General features: G+C 44.4%; 1 protein-coding gene across 1 annotated transcript in view; it reads right to left on the bottom strand.

Annotated features, from left to right (window-relative positions):
- The window catches only part of LOC142139358 (Golgi SNAP receptor complex member 1), a 71,340-nt gene extending 58,612 nt beyond the window's left edge, over nucleotides 1-12,728 (bottom strand). Inside the window, exon 1 of the mRNA XM_075196893.1 lies at nucleotides 12,601-12,728. Coding sequence (XP_075052994.1) covers nucleotides 12,601-12,625 — 25 coding nt within the window. The 5' untranslated portion in view covers nucleotides 12,626-12,728. The remainder of the gene's footprint in view (nucleotides 1-12,600) is intronic.
- Nucleotides 12,729-13,867: the final 1,139 nt, after the last annotated feature.

Below are 13,867 nucleotides of genomic sequence, written 5' to 3'. Positions count from 1 at the left end.
AATCATAGGCCTGCTGGAAATAGTGGAGACAGTCACAAGAGCAGGAGAGGCATCTTCTGGAAGAATGGCATCTGGAGTAATGACAAGTTGTGAGGCAGCATTGGAGACTGTGTGGGCCGGTATTCAGGAAAACAGTTGGAGATTATTTCCAGGCTGTTTGGGTCTGGAGTCACTTCTAGTGCACATGCAATGGCTGGGTCTGGTGGTGTGATCCAAGCTGCACCGCATGGGCCAGATGAGTGTACAGTGGTCTTTGTGATAGTCAATAGGGTGCAGACAATGGATCCTCCTTGTGGCCAGAGGAGCAGCCAAGTAATGTTTGGTTAGAAGCAAATGGAGGCAGAGTGATAGATACCCCACAAGGTGATCCTAGGGGGAATTCACCCCACTTCAAATCCTCCTCTAGTGACACAGTCAAGGCTAAAGGAGGCAAAGCAGGGCACAGGTCATACCACAGGGAGTACATATCAACAACCCCCCTCCCCCATACACACACATACAGATAAAGCTGACAAAAACAAGATTGGGGCTCAGAATGAAAGCAGCTGATATACTAGTGACATTCAGTGAACATGGTTGTGGTGCCAGGGGAAGGCAACATTGAAATGTCTGGTCTCCAACAAGGCCCCTGTAGGCATCAGGATCCCATAAGGTACTTCCCTCTGGTTCCACCAGAAGAGCTGCTACACCCTCATTTGATTTGACATATATGTTGTCCCCGTGTTTGCGTGGGCTTCCTCCGAGTGCTCCGGTTTCCTCCCACAATCCAAAAACACACTAGTATGTTAATTGGCTGCTATCAAATTGACCCTAGTGTGTCTTTGTGTATGTTAGGGAATTTAGACTGTAAGTTCTATTGTGGCAGATACTGCTGTGAGTTCTCTGAACAGCGCTGTGGAATTAGTGGCGCTATATAAATAAATAAATGATGATGATGACCAGCATTACACATATTGAGTTCTTAGGAGTCCTGCCAGTAATATAAATTCTGCTATGTCATGGTTGTGCTCAGTTAATGGGAACAAGGTGTGGGGCAGCCAGTTTTCACTGACAGGGCTGGACATTTGTTCATTGGTTGCAAGTCTTTGCCACACTGGCTAGCATTATTGGGGAAAAGCCCCCCCAGAAATGCTCCTCACTTTTTAAATTTTTAAATACGTTCATACCAAATTATCATCTATGTTGGGTAAATATTTTCCACCCTCTTGACTGGCACTCAAAACACTGGGTGGCTGACCCAGGGTAGGGCTGCCTATTGGGCCAGTGAAAGATGGGCCTCTTGTGTCACTTCTAACACATGTGAAGGTGGAGGTCAGTGGGAGGAGGTCAGTCCTGAGGTGCTAGGGGACCTGAAGCTAGTGAGGGTGAAAAAGATGGCGCTATGGCTTGACCAATATTCTAACAAGGCTAGAAGAGAGGTTTTCATAAGGTTTTCTGATAACTGTAGGGGGAGTTAGAGAATGCAGGGGAGGAAAAGAATGCATTCTCAGCTCAGAGGTAAGTATTACCATTGTCCCTGAAAAGTGTTTGGCTCTAAAACATAATAGCATTCACTGAGAGATTTGTGTTGGCTGTCACTGTTTGACCATCATCATCATTTATCTGTGAAGTGCCACAGAACTCTGCAGCAACAGATGATAATTTGTATCTACAAGTATTGAGATGTATGTTGGTGCCGTTTTGTTGATGGCCTTGCATGTAAGTAGAAGTATTTTATATAAGATTGGAAAAACAGGCAACCAATGTAGAGAGTGACAGATTGGATCAGTAGTGGAAGAACGATTTGCAAGGAGAATCAGTCTAGCCACTGACAAAATAGATTGTAGGGTTGTGAGTCTGATTCTGTGAAGTTTTTGCAGTGTCTCGTGTGAGATATGTGCTATTGTGGAAATGTTTTTTAGATGTATGTAACATGATTTAGATGTAGAGTAGATGCGAAGAACACAGTATAGTTCTCACTCAATTATTACACCTAGGCAGCAGGCTTGCGGGGTGGGATTTACTGTCATGTTGTCAACAGAAATAGAAATGTCAGGTAGGTTGGTGGGTGGGAATATTATTACCGGTAACTCTGCTTTTGAAAGATTGAGTTTGAGTTGACGAGAGGACATCCAAGATGAAATGGCAGAAAGACAGTCAGTAATATGTACCGACACAGATGGTGAGAGATCAGGAGAGGATAGATCTAGTCTGGGGGAGACGTATGTGGGGGCAGACGTGTGTTTTCTACACTAAGTGTTTTTCTCACAAAGTGTTTAGAAAATACAGTTCAACAAGACAGTTGAACAAACATTGAACAAAAATTGAAGGCCTCTTGAACTAATCTACATCTGCAGCATCTTTACTTTGCTACTTCTGAATGCACAGGACATTACAACTAGGTAATTCTTTTTAATTCCTGCATTTGTTGCTATTTTCCTTCAAAATACTAATGTTTGCCAAAAAAAATTCTTGCTTTCCCTTCACAGCATTATCTTTAGAACTATATCCTCCTTCACCCTTCCTGCAACACACACCTCTGTCCACATTGACCCTTCATTACTGTAACATTTATATAGCAATGTAAGTAATGAATATGGAGTACTTGCCTTACTCTACATTAGCACTGGCCGGCCGGTGGTGCGGAGTCTAAAGAACCTCCTGGTGTTCGCCAAGAACCGCCGCAAGGCGGGATGGGCTTTGCTGCGGAGGATCGCAGGTCGCGGTCTACTGATCTGCCTCTAGAGGTAAGGGTTTAGGAGGTAGCCCACGATAACACTGGAACTGGAAGGTAGGATCAGGATAGCCGATGTCTGGTACACTTGGCGTGGAGATAATTCGTAGTCAGCAGGCCGGGGTCTGGTACACTTGGAGTGGAGGTAATACGTAGTCAGCAAGCCGGGGTCTGGTACACTTGGAGTGGAGATAATACATAGTCAGCAAGCCGGGGTCTGGTACACTTGGAGTGAAGATAATACGTAGTCAGCAAGCCTGGGTCTGGTACACTTGAAGTGAAGATAATAGGTAGTCAGCAAGCCGGGGTCTGGTACACGAGGAGTTAATGACTGAAAAGCCTGTAAGGAGCTGGTACACGGGAGACACACGAGAAGCACCTAGTCAGGGTACATAGGAAGTTGCTCTGACGCTGTCCAGGCGTCAGAGCAGGACTTTAGTAGTCTACAGATTTGAATTCCCCACCCTGACTGTCATGTGACAGCGCCGCCGCGACCCGGAAGGAAGAGAGGATCGCGGCGCTGGAGCGAGAACAGGTGAGTTGTAACAATTACTTCACTCACCTCTAGTTAACACTCATGAACTGTTTTCCTATTTAAATAGTTATAACAGCCTCACTCTGTCGCCAGAAACTAAAAGGACACACATCTTACAATCATCTTTCTTATCTTTCTTCCTCCCTGCTTCTATTAGCTGGTGATATATTACCTAATCCAGGTCCCCCATACTTCTCCCACACGCATATATCTGAACGCTACCGAAATCCAGCGAACTTCAAACGCATCACCTGTCTCCCATCTCTTCCAAAGTCCTTTAAATATGCCCTTTGGAATGCACTCTCTGTTTGTAACAAACTTACCTCCGTACATGACCTCTTTCTCTCAGACAACCTCAACCTTATGGCAATAACAGAAACATGGGTCACGCAATCAGACACTGCCTCACCTGCAGCCCTTTCACATGGAGTGTGGGTGAAATGGATACCACCGAGACCTGGAGGCAGACAAGGAGGGGGGGGTTGGACTACTTCTTTTTCCACAGTGTACATTCACAGTTCTACCAAACGTCCCATCACTCACGTTCACATCTTTTGAAGTACATACTCTTAGGATTTTTACTCAATTCTCTATCCGTGTTGCTGTGATCTATCGCCCCCCTGGACCACACCAACAATTTCTTGAACACTTCTCTGAATGGCTCCCTCACAGAAAGTGTCTTGAAGACCTAGGGATTGTAGCGTTTGTATGAGAAGAGAGTGGTCAACAGTGTCAAATGCAGCAGAGAGATCCAGAATTAGAAGTGACTAATGACCTTTAGATTTAGCAGTGATCAAATCATTGACAACCTTAGTCAATGCTGTCTCTGTAGAGTGTTTGGGATAAAAGCCTGACTGAAGAGGATCCAATAGATTGTGTTAGGAAAGAAAGCGCATGAGGCAAATGTAGGCAATTCTCTTGAGAAGCTTGGAGGGGCATGGGAGCTGAGAGATGAGCCGGTAATTTAAGAGAGTGTTTGGGTCAGAATTTAGTTTTTTTAGAGTAGTAGTAATCACTGTGTGCTCAACAATGTTAGATTGATAACAGTGGAGAGAGATTACAGATTTTAGTTAGAGTTCAGTTGAGTACAGGAGACAGGGATCGACCAATTTGTGAAGGTATAGGATCAAGAGGACAGGTGATAGAGTAGGAAACTAAGAAGAGAGTAGTTACTTCATCTTCATTTGTGGGATCAAATGAAGAGAAAGGGTCAGAGGGTGCGGAGAAGGAATTCAGCTGGTTGTCTGTCAGGCAAGATGATACCATGTTAAGTTGGATCTTGTCCTTGAATTAGGAAGACCTTGGATACGGATAGTAGTCAGAGAGTTTGGGGTGGAGGGTTGAGAAGAGATTTAAATGTGTTAAAAAGGCATTTGGGGTTAGAAGCTGAGATGAGAGATTGGAAGCATTTCATTCAGTACTGGTAAGTTTCTGTATATATAATTATACAACCAAAAACCGTACTTCTGCTGTAGCTGTGTCTATCCTTGTATCTCTCCACATATAACCACCCAATAACAAATGTCTTACATAATTGCACAATGATGTAAAATTGTAACAATTACATTTCATACTGAGCAAATACTGTGGTATTCTTACGCTAGTTGCTTACAAAGCCAAATCATATAATTTTCAGTTTTAATGATAATTTAGCCACCAGAGACATGGTTTTATTAGAGCCTACATTGTTTTGGCAGAGAAAGCAAAATAACTGCTCAATCAGTTTAATGAAAGCAAATATGCAAAGTAAGGTTATCCATGCAGAACACCATATGGCAATATGTTTTAATGAAATTTCATAGGAAAGTAAACTATACTTACAGTGACTATAAATGGTATAAACTCCCATTGGCCTTTTTCACATTTTGCTGTGGTACAACATGGGAGCACGTTGAATATATTTGAAATTTATTCCCACTAATCAACACACAGTACTCAAAAATGTGGCAACAAATATTTAATCCAACCATTTGTCCAATTAATCATGAACAAAAAACTGAAAAAAGTGATTGCATTAGTATGAACCCCCAAAAATACTTGGTAGAACCTACTTTGGCAGCAATTAAGGAGTTTAATTGGGTAAGTCTCTATCAGTGTTGCACATCTAGAATTGCACTGGAATTTTAGCCCATTCTTCTTGGCAAAATTGCTTACACTAATTTGGATGGAGGTTGGACGGTGATCATTGTAACTTGTAAATGGTGACACAGACGTTAAATTGGATTGACATCTGGGTGTATATTTACTAAACTGTGGAGATGTTGTCTATAACAACCAACCAGATTCTAGCTGTCATTTTGTAGAATGCACTAAATAAATGAAAGCTAGAATCTGATTGGTTGCTATAGGTAACATCTCTACTTTTTCATAGTCGCAGTTTACTATATATAGTCCCTGGGCTTTGACTAGGCCACTTCAGTATATTAACATTTTTGGTGGTAAACTACTCTACTGTAGCAATAGAGTAAGCAGTGTAGTGTCCTTGAAACCGAGGTAAATAAATGACATGTTCAAAATATGAGATTAGGAAATCAAACAACATTCTACAGAAAGCAAATGGAGATTGCAGCTGCAAAGACAATAAAAATCTCTGCACTGAAAAGTAGAAATACAAAAGTTATCCATTGATGGACAATAAGGCTGCAAAGACAAACAAATATCAAATGGCAGCATAAGACCAATACATGATGTAAAATGATGAACATGATGTGAAATTGGATGATGAAAAGCATACAGAATTGGGTTAACTCAGAGGAGTAGAGTTATTAAATCTTCTAAAAATTAAAAGTGGAAGTGTTACCCATAGCAACCAATCAGTTTCTACCTATAATGCTCTAGAATGTACTATATAAATGATAGCTAGAATATAATTGGTTGCTATGGTCAACACTGGAACTTTTCATTTTTAGCAGGTTTGATAAATCTACCACAGATAAGAATACAGAAAATATCATATATAAAAGCTTTAATGTCAACTGCTCAATGAGCCGAGGAAGAATACTTAGGCCTCAGTTTATGTGACAGGCAGTTAGAGTTAGATTTACTCCCAGATGACTTTTGTGTAATAGTGTACAATTTGTCTTCAAACAGTAGGGTCTTTGTAATGGGAGGTTGGCTAGACTATTTTTTGACTGAGCATCTGCCACCCAGGGGTGCAACCAGCCACCCCTGCAGAGGCTATTGCTCTTGCAGGAACAGCAATGATATCAAAAAAATGCTTCCCACAAAAACTCTCGGCCTTCCTGCATAACTTCAATGCTTCTCACCATGTATTGTCTGCTAGGTTCTTCTTGGACATCTGTATGAAGTGTCTCTTGCCATAATCTAAGGACTCTTGTCACCGATACCATAGCTAAATCAGATTTCAAAGTAGTTCCAGAAGTATGAAGTTCCTTAAACAACTCTCCATCTTCTTATCCATGGGATCTCTGCAGAGACCCCCATTTTCAATATGAACAGTAGTTCTGTATGATATACAAGCCACATGTGCGTCTACTTTTGGGGCCATGCTCCACTTCTGAGCCTCCTCATCACTAAATGGTTACATACATTCTAACCTGTTTATTTTAGTGGCGCTTATCCACCTCTGCCAATTGTTTTTATTAAATCTGTTCCTTCACCAACTGATGTACAGGGAAAACTCTAACTTTTTTTTCTATTACAGTCTTTAAAAAGGGATTTATGAGGCTCTGTGGAAGCCAGTTCCTGAACGATTCCCATAGATTTGTAAATATGCTTAGTGGGATTTTCACATTGTCCAGATTAAACATCCTAGATGACTCTTTAATGTCACCAAATGCACCACTGGAGGAATGCAAAATTTATGCTTGTCTGGGACCTTGCTCTCTTTACCACTGCATGGCACATATATCTTCCTAAGTCACAAAATCTTCTCTCATCCACGCTGTAAGGGCCGAGAACTGCATTTTGTGCAAAGGACTCCTTAACTTCATCCACTAAAGGCTTATCACAGGTGCCACAAACTGTATGCGTCTTGCTGTCCTTCTTTTCCACAGGCTCTACCAGAGTACTGAAGAGAAATGAAGTAATAATAAAAACCACACACGCAGCACCCCTATCTTAGGGGGCTAAGCTATTGCTGGTGCCCTTCTGTTTGGGGTATGACTTGGAGCAGTTCTGAGCCTCTTACTAGCCCGGTCTCCATCTTGATTCCCGTTGGGCTATAATGCTGTGCGTGTGCAGACCATCACTGTCCAAAAAATGGCACCAAATTCAAAACTGCTACACCATATCTGTTCCTGGAGGTAGCAGACTAGTGTTCCCAAGATAGCCCGCCCTGCCCTCAGCCTGCAGCATAGACTGGTCAGGACCCCAGAGAAGGTAAGCCCCTACTACAGAAAATAACAGTTCACTATCTGCCCTACCTATTTTAGAGACAGAAAAAGAAATAGGGGAGAGGAGGAGCTACCTTACATACCATCCCGGGTGTGTTATTTAACTTTCTCTACCTAAACTTGAAAGGGAACCTACCCACGGTTATGGCTGCCGTCGAGCGTTGAAGAGGAAAAAGTATTGGAGCTCAGACTTACTAATGGACTTTCCATGCCAAGAAAATGTGGTGTAAAATGTGTATGACTGAGATTATTCACCTAGCTAATGGGATAAATCTGGTTTAAAAAGATGTATGACATATATGCACATGTATTGCTCTATGTTGGGAATGGTTTGCATTCAGTGTGAGGAATTCAGTCTCATGAGTAACATGACCTGCGCACTATTACTGTTACTATGGTAATAGTGTGCATTATTACCGTTAGTACAGTAATATCAATGCTGATTTTTGCTTGCAGCTCTGAGAGCCGCCAGCAGAAATCCGAGTTAAAATTACTGTACTAACGGTAATAGTGTGCGGGCCGTGTTACTCTCACGAGTAATGCGATCAATTGAATTCCCCCCAGTGTGTAGATGTGTGGTTGCAGGGCAGCGGTTGTATGCTGGGAAGTGAAGTGTTCATTGTAGACTTGTTGAGTTGAGTAGCGCTGGGAACTCGGGGGGAGGTTGGTTAGAATTGGGAGCCGAGTAGCAGACGAGATTGTGTGTGCTTTGCTGAGCTTGCTGGAGTGCTGGTGATACAGCGGCTGTGCAGAGGGCATGTCTTGGTGACATGGCCTCTTAAGTTGGGGCACTGACTGTAGCCATCATTGAGCATAGGGGTGTGTGCAGCATGTGTAAGGGTGTTGGGTGTTGAAGAGGTATATTTACTAAACTGCGAATTTGAAAAAGTAAAGATGTTGCCTATAGCAGCCAATCAGATTCTAGCTGTCATTTATTAAGTACATTCTACAAAATGACAGCTAGAATCTGATTGGTTGCTATAGGCAGCATCTCCACATTTTCAAACCCGCAGTTTAGTAAATATACCCCTAAGACTTTAATCAGCATAGCACTGTGTATCAGAGACTGTATTGATAAATGGTATGTTCATATATACTGTAAGCAGCCAGTATGCTATGGTGCTGGTAAACATTATAACCTGAGAGGAAGTGTCCACTATTATAATGTGGAGTTCTAGAAGTGCAATAAAAGTTTGTTTTGAAGAATCTGCTGTTATTACTTCTATAGTCTCAAGCAAAAAATCACAGGTGTGACGGACTGGTTATCTTTATCAGGCATATATAGATCTAGATCTATATGTATGTCCCTGTGTTGCTTCTCTCTGAGTAGTTTTTTTTCTCTTACTTTTTGGAAACATAGATAAATTACCCAGAGACATATAATTAGTTAAAACAGACAAGTGTTTGCTGCACAATAAATACTCCTTAACTTCTTATCAGGCACTATTTAGCGTACATGGTAAATGGTCACTCTGCATCATTAGTCCCCATTAGTAGTAGATGAGAGTAAAAAACAAATTATGGATAAGGCAAGAGTTGCTATAGATGATCAATAACCTCATTTATGCGTCAGCAGATTTTTGAACAGCAGCACATTATTCAAGAATTCTCATGCTGAAAAGTGGTGATTGCTTTTCATTCGGGAATAAATCAGTTTTAGAAACTGGGATTTTTCTTTTTGCTGAATTCTTGAAATTTGCCTGTATTTCATCCGGTATATGCAGATAAATCACTACGTGTATCTGGACTGCCCATATCACTGTGCACTGGTTTACTCTCCAACCTGAATGTATACTGAACAATTTTTGCACTAAACTAGTTTACATTTTAGTAAAGTAGTATATCATGGTTTTCTATGGCATTCATGGCACTGCCCACTCTTCTCCTCAGGTTCTCCTTCTACCTCTCTATCCGCATCTTCAGTGTTTCCACCCCTCTTTTTTGGTGGCCCTCAAAGATCGTTGGCCTTCTACACTTCTTTCTCAAGACCACTGCCCTAGTTGAATTCATTCACTACTTCGTTCTCACTATTACCTCTACACTGTAGACCAGTGGTTCCCAAACTTTTGCAGTTCGCGGCACCCTTAGAGTCTCCAAATTTTTTCAAGGCACCCCTTCAAAATAATTACTGAACAGTCCCGTTTTAGAGGTAGTTGGGTCAAAAAGTTGTAATAAGTATTTAGGTCACGACAGAAATACTTATTTAGTTGTATGCAAAAATGCCCCTCTGCATCCAGGCACACTGCCCCCTCTGCATCCAGGCACACTGCCCCCTCTGCAACCAGGCACACTGCCCCCTCTGCAACCAGGCACACTGCCCCCTCTGCATCCAGGCACACTGCCCTCTCACGTTGCCCCCTCTTCCCTCTGTCACGCTGGCCCCCTCTTCTGCCCTCTGTCACGCTGGCCCCCTCATCTGCCCTCTGTCATGCTGGCCCCCTCCTCTGCCCTCTGTCCCCCTCCACTGTGCTCCTGATCTGCCCTGTCCTCCTCCTCTGCCCTCTGTCCTCCTGGTCTGCCAACTGTCTCCCTCCTCCTCTGCCCTCTGTCCCCCTCCTCCTCTGCCGTCGGTCTGCAATCTGTCCCCATCCTACTCTGCCCCCCTCCTCCTCTGCCCTCTGTCCCCCTCCTCCTCTGCCTGCCATCTGTCCCCCTCCTCCTCTGCCCTCTCTCCCCCTCCCCTGCCCTCTCTCCCCCTCCACTGTCCTCCTGATCTGCCCTCTGTCCTCCTCCTCTGCCCTCTGTCCTCCAGGTTTGCCCTCTGTCCTCCTCCTCTGCTCTCGTCCTCCTGGTCTGCCATCTGTCTCCCTCCTTCTCTGCCCTCTGTCCTCCTCCTCCTCTGCCCTCTGTCTACCATCTGTCCCCCTCCTCCTCTGCCCTTGGTTTGCCATCTGTCCCCCTCCTCCTGTGCCCTCGGTCTGCCATCTGTCCCCCTCCTCCTCTGCCCTCGGTCTGCCATCTGTCCCCCTCCTCCTCTGCCCTCGGTCTGCCATCTGTCCCCCTCCTCCTCTGCCCTCGGTCTGCCATCTGTCCCCCTCCTCCTCTGCCCTCGGTCTGCCATCTGTCCCCCTCCTCCTCTGCCCTCTGTCCCCCTCTGCCCTCGGTCTGCCATCTAGCCCCCTCCTCCTCTGCCACCTTCTGCCCTCGGTCTGCCATCTGTCCCCCTCCTCCTCTGCCCTTGGTCTGCCATCTGTCCCCCTCCTCCTCTGCCCTCGGTCTGCCATCTGTCCCCCTCCTCCTCTGCCCCCCTCTGCCCTCGGTCTGCCATCTGTCCCCCTCCTCCTCTGCCACCCTCTGCCCTCGGTCTGCCATCTGTCCCCCTCCTCCTCTGCCACCCTCTGCCCTCAGTCTGCCATCTGTCCCCCTCCTCCTCTGCCCTCTGTCCCCCTCTGCCCTCGGTCTGCCATCTGTCCCCCTCCTCCTTTGCCCTCTGTCACCCTCTGCCCTCGGTCTGCCATCTGTCCCCCTCCTCCTCTGCCCTCTGTCCCCCTCTGCCTGCCATCTGTCCCCCTCCTCCTCTGCCCTCGGTCTGCCATCTGTCCCCCTCCTCCTCTGCCCCGCGCCAGGCAAAAAAGAAAAAAGAAAGAAAACAGAAACTTACCAATCCGCGCGGCGCCGGGACCCAGCAGCCTCCTCTCTCCCGCAGCTGTCACTGAATGACGTCAGTAACAGCTGCGGGAGAGAGGAGTCTGCTGGGTCCCGGCGCCGCGCGGATTGGTAAATTTTTGTTTTCTTTCTTTTTTTTTTTGGGCTGGCCCGCGGCACCCCAGTGACACTTTGGGAACCGCCGCTGTAGACACTTAGATCTAGCTTTCCTCTCCTGACCTTTCTCCACGTCTTAACCTGTGTATCAAGCTGATGTTCGGCTTAGCTCATCTTCCTCTCTCCAACACAATAGTTCCCACGACATATCCCTCGCGGTTTACATCACTCTCTCCCTGGTTTCCCATTCACGCTACTTGGGTGTTATTCTCAGCTCTGCTCTTAGTTTCTCTCATCACATCAAGGCCTCCTCTCAGCCCTGCTGCCTCCTCCTCCGCAATATTGCAAAAATCCACTGCTAGTTCCCTACCCGACTACTGTACCCTTCTCCTTATTGGTCTTCCTTTCTCTCGCCTATCCACCAGTCTATCCATTATGACCAATGCGGCCAGACTAATCATTCTTTCCTGTTGCTCATCTGCTGAACCCTCCAGGAAACCACTCTACTGGCTTTCCACTGCCTTCCAAATCAAATTCAAGCTCCTCACCCTCACCTATAAAGCCCTCCAGAAAGCCTCCCCTCCCTACATCACTGACCTTATCTCAAGATATGCCCCTGCTCGATCCCTACGCTCCGCCATTGACCTGCGCCTCTCCTCCGCACCTATCACGTCCTCCCACTCCAGGCTCCAAGACTTGGCCCTAGCTGCCCCCACCACCACAGGAACTCCAAAAGCTTGCTCAACAAGATTATTCCCCAAATATCTCAAATATTTCAAACACTCCTTCAAACCTACCTCTTCTGTGTACTTCTACCACTGCCCTCCATCTAGAATGTTAGCTCTCACAGGTAGGGTTCTCTCCACCATTTGTCTAAATTCTATTGGTCCTGTCTGTATGTCCGTTACACAGTAAGCTGCATGTGGTATGCTGTATTGTGCTATTTCGTGTATTAGCTACATGTATTGTTGTACTGAGTTTATTCTAATTTGTGCATAAGTATTATCGATTTATGTATTTATATATTATTACTGTATGTATTTTGTTTTGATTGATGTACCCTTGCTGTATGGTGCTGCGGAATTTGGTGACTTATAAATAAATGATGCCGATGACTGAAACCTGCGGCAGATTAACACTGTTTTCACCAGAACATGCATAGTGACACTGGAAAAAGTTATCAGATACACATGGCAGACATTATAATATGCTACTGGCTGGATTACTTCCTGCTTGCTTCTGATCTTTATTTGGTGTTAATCACTTTTATTGCTCATTGGGTATATGCCAATTACCTTTGAACAGGGCCGGACTGGCCATCCGGCACTTCTGGCAAATGCCAGAAGGGCCGATAGCTGAATGGGCTGGTGCAGGGAGCAGCCGAAGCAGGGGTAGGTTTGGCCACTACTTTCTTCCAGATCCCGACAGCTTCCAAGTTAGGGCACGCCTCCTCACAACAGACGTCAAACAGGAACAGGAAACTGTTTGTGCGTTTCACTGTGGAACACATGTCAGAGCTCTGATCGTTTTCACATTTCTCAGTACAAGAAAACCAAACAAAAAAACCCAGAAGAAAGGTGTGTGAAAATAAAATTCCCCCTTAAGGATAGCTGTATAACGGCAGGCTTCTACACTGGGCAACAACGGCACCTAGTTGAGATGGAACCAAAATTTCCTACTACTGTTTCCCTCCAGACCGCAATTAAGGATACACCTGTTATACACAGCCGAAAAATGAGGGAAACTGCTGGAGCTGTTTGTCGGCAGTAATCTCAGTTACTACAGGAGTGAGTCTTTATGTGATTTTATCCCCTCCAGAGGGTGGAAATATTATACCAGCAAGAAGAAATGTATTCCATCTCTCCTGGAACTGCTATGGGACATTCAGACTACTTAAAGTACTTGTGGCTTTATTTTTCATCAGGATTTGTTCCACCCAAATGGATTCAGAGTTTTTATCCTGTATATATTAACCTTAATGTTGCTGCATCATTTTGAAGCCTTCTGTTCATGATATAAAAATTTTGTACTTCAGTGAGGTTGTGTTTATGTTTTTATTTATATTAGCTTCATTTTATGTTTTAATATTTTATTGTGTTTAATACATTTTTATGTCATTATTATTCTTATGGTTACATCATTCAGCTATTTGGTTGTTATCCTTAAGGGGGAATTTTATTTCCACAGCGCTTTCTTCTGCTTTTTGTTTGTGTTTGGTTTTCATGTATAGGGCCATGCAACAGGCCTGAGAATAGCAGCAGTGTTAATATTTATCTGGGGTATTTATCTGATCCATGTTGGCTCTTATTTATAATATATATTTTTTATTATTTTTTGTTATATTGTGTACTATAGCCTTGTATAGTAGCGCAGAAGTGTGTCCTTTCTATACAGCTACAAGGACTGTGGGAGATTTGAAAAAAGCAGAACATTGGTTCCCGACAGTGGTGACCGTATAATTGGTGGTAGTGCTGCAGTGTGGCGGTGGCATGGTGGTAATGTTGTAGTGTTTTGGGGTTTAGTATTGTTAATAAGTGGGAGAGGGTATTGCTGTAATGTGGG

Source organism: Mixophyes fleayi, chromosome 2 (assembly GCF_038048845.1).
Source record: "Mixophyes fleayi isolate aMixFle1 chromosome 2, aMixFle1.hap1, whole genome shotgun sequence".
NCBI classification, from domain to species: Eukaryota; Metazoa; Chordata; class Amphibia; order Anura; family Limnodynastidae; genus Mixophyes; species Mixophyes fleayi.
Note: the sequence above shows the minus strand (reverse complement) of the source record. Positions and strands in the feature narration are given on the sequence as shown.